We start from the raw sequence: 6038 nt of genomic DNA on the forward strand, positions 1-6038 counted from the left end.
CGTTACTTGTAACGCCGTTACTTGTAACGCCGTTACTTGTAACGCCGTTACTTGTAACGCCGTTACTTGTAACGCCGTTACTTGTAACGCCGTTATAACCATCACTGGTTACAACAGCATGATCAAGTTTAAGTAAGAGTAGGATGATGCTCAGTGGGTTTGAGAACGGTGTTTCTGAGAAAAACCTCACCAAACCCTTGGCTGGGTTTGAATCCAGAGGACACAGTCTGAAGAAACATGAACGTTAATGAAGACCAGTTTGGTCTTTAAAGTAAACCAAAACAAACTGAAGGACAGACGTCTTCAGGGAGACGTTTGTGAATGATTGGTATTCACTGATTTAGATATCGGTAACTCTCGGCAGTGAAATCTGTTTTCACGAGGAGGCGTTTGGATTTGTTTAAAAATATTAAAAGCACGGCTGAAAAGAAAAGTTATGCTGATGAGGTGCTGAGGGTTTGGATAATCTCTGACCTTTGACCTTTAGGAGACAATGAAGCAGCTGACGTGGCTTGCGGCGGAGCAGCGGCTCTGTACAGATGGCGACTCAGAGGAGGAGCACTCTCCCACCTCTCCTGGGTCGCAGGAGGAGGAAGAGGAAGAGGAGGAGGGGCCAAAAGGAGAGGACTCAGGGGAGGGGCGGAGCAAAAAAGTGGGTTTAGACGAGGAGACGCCGTCCAGAGAGCGGACGCCTGGAGGAGTAGGGGGGCGATGTCCCGGACGAGGACGAGGTGGGTCTGCGTCTGAACACCGTTTAAAACACTCGCCATCTGTGACCGAATACTTCGTGTTTCTTATTTTCTGTCATCTCTGCAGGCCGAAGCCAACCTCATCGTGGCCTCAGGAGGAGCCGTCAGGAGCGCCACAGCAAAGATGGCGCCAAACTGCTGCTGCTGTATGACGAAAACATCCTGGACAACGACCCGCACAGAGAGAGCAAAGACATGGCGTTCGCACAGAGTTACCTCAGCAGGGTGAGCAATGGACGTTAAATCGTCCCGCTGTTTGCTGAGCTCCCATCTTTGTACACATGGTCTCTCCAGACACTGACATCATCGCCTCCGAACCTCCTTTCAGTTTCCTGCATTTCTTGTGATAAATGAAAAAACGTTCGTGGCTGCTCCTCCAGCAGGATTGGTCAGATTTTAGTGAATGATCACTTGATAGGTCTCCACCCACCCGTCCACCATGTGGGAGGTAGAGCAGGTCAACTACTGATTGGAACGTTGGTGGATCGCTGGCTCCTCCAGTCTGCATGCCAAATATCCTTGTGCAAGATATTGATGTTCTCCGATGCATCTGTCGGAGTGTGAATGTCGTTAGAAAAGCACTCAGTTTAGAGTCAGTGCCTAGCAGAATGTGAATGTGTTGTATAGAGCGCTTTGAGTACTCCAGGAGAGTAGAAAAGCGCTATATAAGAATCAGTCAATTTACCACACACTGTGCTCGTGGTCATGTTTGTGGTTTCACCTGTGAATCATCACCTGGATGAGAACGTCATTGATGTTCAGCTGCTTTTGCTTCGGCACATAAACGGTGCAACGTGTCCGGTCTTCCCTTCGGGCTCTTTGGTTCGTGTTTGCATGGATTATTGTTAGCATTGTAATCTCTGAGGATCATAAACAACAGCATCGTTAATGACTCCCGCATCGCGTCTCCCGGGATTTGTGTCTAGCTTTCATTGTTCTGCGTGTTAGAAGGAGCTAGGAGGAGTGACCACAGCAGCACGACGTCTGTGGGTGAATGAGAGGGAAAGATTGATGGGGCAATGTAAGTGGAATCTGTAGTGCCGCCACACGGACACTGGAGGGCAGTAAAAGTAAGATAAGATAACCTTTATTAGTCCCACACGTAGGAAATTTTTTTGTTACAGCAGAAAGTGGACAGTGCAAAGTTACATAGAAAAATTAGAAAAACTGTGGAATAAGATACCTAAAATATAGGTGGTGGAGTTGGTGTTTCCTTTAATCGCTTGGATGGCGTAAAAAAAAAAGAAGTGACATTTGATTTTACTGGCGTGGCGCTCGTTCAAGTTCGTACAGTCTGTACGAGGGGGCCGGTCTTCACTTTGTTTGTTTTTATGGCAACAGTAATCACCATCTCTCCTTAGAACATGTGGGCTCATGATGTTTCTCCTGTGTGTCGACAGGTGCGTGAGGCACTGCATGATGTACCTGAGCAGGTGGAGGAGTTTGTGTCTCTGCTGAGTGAGTTTGAGCAGGTGGGAGATGGACAGGAAGTGATGCAGCTGTTCAGGAAACTGCGCTGCATCCTGGGAAACCGGACAGACCTCCTCCAAGACTTCGCCGCTTTTCTGCATCCTGACCAGGCGCTGCTGTGTGGACTGGTGAGCAGCTCGTGTGGTTTTTATCATTGGAGTTAAACTCGCTGGTTTTTCTGTTGATGACAGCCCAAGGTGTTCTGTATCAACTCTGGTAAAAAAAAATTTTAAAAAAAATCCACGCTTCTTACTGATGTCCACAATTCCTTTTTTATTTCCTCTCACAATCATGGAGCACCATGAAAACTAGAAGCAAGTAAAATAATACCATTGGCACATACAACATCTGTTTCAGACACTTGTGTCTTTTAACAAAGTGCACAAGTGCTTAACAATTTATTAATAATAATAATAATGGATTGGATTTATATAGCGCTTTTCAAGGCACCCAAAGCGCTTTACAATGCCACTATTCATTCATTTAACAAGCATAATTTTACCGTGTACGCTTTGTAAACCAGCAGTAGAAAAGTTGAAGAGCCCTAAAAGTCAGTCTTGTCTCTGCCGCTCACAACTTGTTGTTCCTGTGACTCCGGAGGAGGTGACTACTCCACAATCATGTTCACAGAAACTTTCTTTTGTAAGAAAAAATGTATCACTGGACTCAAAGATGATCCTTTTCCACTGTAAGTGTACACAAACATGAATACTAAATAAAGCAAAACAATATAACGATCTCAGGCGCTGGCTTCTGGTGTTGTCATGGCAACCCACACAATTGCATTTCAGCATCAGCTACATGTTCATTAAGTTTCCTCATAAAGGCTCCAAGTGATGAATTCAAAATGTGTTTTTACAAATCTCTAATCCCTAAAGCTCCGACTAAAGTTAAAGTCAGCCTCAGCCAATCACAGAGCCCCTCATGTGAGAACCTGTTAGGAGGCTAAAGAGTTTCATAATGAGAGGAGAGAACAACTGAAGGATGACGCTCCTTTTATCTCCATGTTCACAAAGGGCAGAGTTTCTTTAGAGTATCATTGATCACAGGGCTTAAATCTGGGACTCTCCACATTTGACTCTTAGAACTGAAGAAGCTTCTCGGATGAGAGGTGAAATGTCTTCAAGCAACTTAAAGAAGTCCATACGCTTTTCTTTCCAAGCTCCTTAGACAAGAATCATCAATCGTTTTCTTTTTTTAAGGTGCGCTGATTGATTTAGCTCATACAGCGAAGCATTCCACCTTAAGAGTTGCCGTAGCTGCCAGCAGGACAGTGAATGTCTGTAGAGGCTGACGCAACTGCTTCCTCTGTACAGGCCGCCATGCTCGAGCATGTTTGGACTGCGCCCATCTGTTCGGGCGAGCTGGGGCATGAGTGCACGCACTCAGTCTGCCATCGTGCAGTTACAGATGGCATTCCAGCATCAGAACAAAGCACTATGGATTCTTAAACAGGAAGTAAAAAAACTGCATGTCAGCGGTGTGCTGCAGAACTCGAGCGGCGCAGTTTGAATAAACAAACATCCCCGTGCCTCATTTCATGTGCTCCGTGCAAGTATCCGTATCACTGCAGCTTTTTAGCTCAGTAACAACGAGTTCACGTCATGCCTCCGTCCATTCGCAGGTCACAAGAATTTAACGGTGTTTTCACTCTTCATGCTTCTGCAGTTCGACGAGCAGCAGGCGTTTGAGCGGAGCCGCCGTTTCCTTCGACAGCTGGAGATCAGCTTTGGAGACAATCCGTCGCATTACCAGAAGATCATCAAAGCTCTGCAGATAGGCCAGGACCTCAGTCCCACCAGCGTCCACGAGGTACGAGGTCTTTGAACCAGATTAACCAGACAGGTGGAACTAACCTGTGCTAATCTCAGCTGTTTCATGTTTTCAGCTCAAAGCTCAGATGTCTATGCTGCTCAAAGGCCACACCCATTTACAAGCTGAATTCTGGGTGTTTTTTGACGAGCTCCGCCCACCTCCAGCGCATCCTGGACAGTTTGAAGAAACCCATTGGCCAGAAGATGGAGGCGGCGGGTTGGAAGGTGGAGAGGGCGTCAGCCAAAATTCAGGAGGCGGGGCCAGTGGCGGGTTTGAGGAGGTGACGTTGCCAGAACTAGAAGAGGAAGAGGAGGGACATAAGATCCAACCAATGACAAACCGGCGTCAGAGAAGGAAGATGGACTCTCACAGAAACTACAAGGTCTGAAGGGGGTCAGATTATTTCCTGTCTCTGCTCCTTTTTATCAATCTTTTAGGGGAGAGCTGTACTCCAGGTCGTTTGTAGAAAAAAACAATCCAGAGCGTTCCAAAGTCAGATTCCACGTCTGTTTTTTTGGAAATCTGGATCCGTTATGACTCCAGATCTTTTGGAAGTCGGGATCCAGGATTGTTTGCTTATTTCTGCTGACGTCCTGTCACAATGAGCAGCTGTGTTTTCAGCCCTGTGATTGGTCAGATATACATTGTTACTGTTTTCAACCCTGTGATTGGACAGATTTACACTATTCTTTGCAGGGCTGTGATTGGTCCGATAAAGACTGGGTCTGCCCTTGTCGTGATTCAAAGATCCAGAAACACAAGAGGAAAGGATGCACCCGCTGCCATGGCAATAAGGTATGTCTGTATGTTTCACCAGGGGTGAAATGCGTAGAAAGAATTACACCTGAATTACCTGTTCATCTCTCCTCTAGACCTCAGGGGGCGTGTCCAGGGCCATGAAGAGTCTGGACCCACTCTACTCTCAGATAAGTGCTACCCATGATGAACCAGCTAACAAAGACCTGGACCTGAAGGGGGGCGATGACAGTCCCCTGCCAGGTATGTCACACGATCCTCTGTTGGTCCTTTAGCAGACAGGTGCATGTTTGCTTTAAATAACTTTATTGTTTGTGTTGACAGATCGGTGTGATGCATCATGGGAAGGCTCGTTTCCACTGGCTGATACAAAAGAGGAGGAAGAGGAGGGTGAGGAAGAAGAGGAGGAGAGGAAAAAGGAACAGAGCCCAGCAGCAAAGAGGAGCAGGAGAGAGGAGACACTGCAACCGCCACCTGTGACCCTCTCCATCACCTCTACCTGCACCTCCACGATCTCTACTTCCTCCTCTGTAGCTCCGCCCTCCACTACAGCTTCCTCCACGTCTGCAGCCTTCTGCACTCCTCCTCGGTTAGCTCCTCTTCCTCCTGACCTCCCTGTCTGTGCCAAAAACATTTCTCTGACTGCGAGCGGGGAGAAAGTGATCCTGTGGACAAGGTACTTTCTTTCACCTCGACGAAGGAAAGGTGATTAGGAAAAGGAGTTAGGAGGCACCTATGGAAGGCCTGACTGTTTGTTTATTTTTCAGAGAAGCAGACCGGGTCATCTTGAAGACATGTCAGCAAGAAGGAGCCAATCAGAACACATTTCAGGCCATTTCCAGCCTGCTCGGCAACAAGACTCCCAGCGAGGTGATTGGCTGTTCAGTGTTCTTCCAGCATGATTGGTCGGTTTGTCAACTACTCACTTTATTAACTTCTTGTCGTGTCTTCAGGTGTCCCGCAGGTTTCGGGATTTGATGCATTTGTTTCGGACAGCAGCACGTCAGACCAACTCAGAGGATGAAGCCCCGCCCATTGAGACAGAAGCAGCCAATGAAACGGAAGACTGATATTAACCAGTCAGAAGATCTTATCCAATGAAAAAGCAACGCGTCTTTTATTAAAAATAAAAGAAAGCAAACACTGATGTGTTTACTGTCCATAAAAAATCTGTAAATATTAACGTTCAGAAGATTTAATATTATGTTGTCTTTTTGTTTTTTAAGTCAATAAAGAAGTTTTCCATGA

The 6038-nt window shown here is 46.6% G+C and overlaps 1 protein-coding gene across 2 annotated transcripts in view; it reads left to right on the forward strand.

Moving 5' to 3' along the window:
* gon4lb (gon-4 like b) overlaps positions 1–6038 on the forward strand; it is a 27246-nt gene extending 21208 nt beyond the window's left edge. For both annotated transcript variants that reach the window (XM_013913612.1, XM_013913613.1), the window contains 10 exons: positions 488–731; positions 817–974; positions 2150–2347; positions 3888–4031; positions 4108–4416; positions 4731–4829; positions 4907–5033; positions 5115–5466; positions 5558–5660; positions 5744–6038. In XM_013913612.1, the coding sequence (XP_013769066.1) occupies positions 488–731; positions 817–974; positions 2150–2347; positions 3888–4031; positions 4108–4416; positions 4731–4829; positions 4907–5033; positions 5115–5466; positions 5558–5660; positions 5744–5860 (1851 nt within the window). In that variant the 3' untranslated portion in view covers positions 5861–6038. The remainder of the gene's footprint in view (positions 1–487; positions 732–816; positions 975–2149; positions 2348–3887; positions 4032–4107; positions 4417–4730; positions 4830–4906; positions 5034–5114; positions 5467–5557; positions 5661–5743) is intronic.

The sequence above is a fragment of the Pundamilia nyererei genome, unplaced genomic scaffold (genome assembly GCF_000239375.1).
Source record: "Pundamilia nyererei isolate P.nyererei 1_Seehausen unplaced genomic scaffold, PunNye1.0 scaffold00139, whole genome shotgun sequence".
Classification (NCBI taxonomy): Eukaryota; Metazoa; Chordata; class Actinopteri; order Cichliformes; family Cichlidae; genus Pundamilia; species Pundamilia nyererei.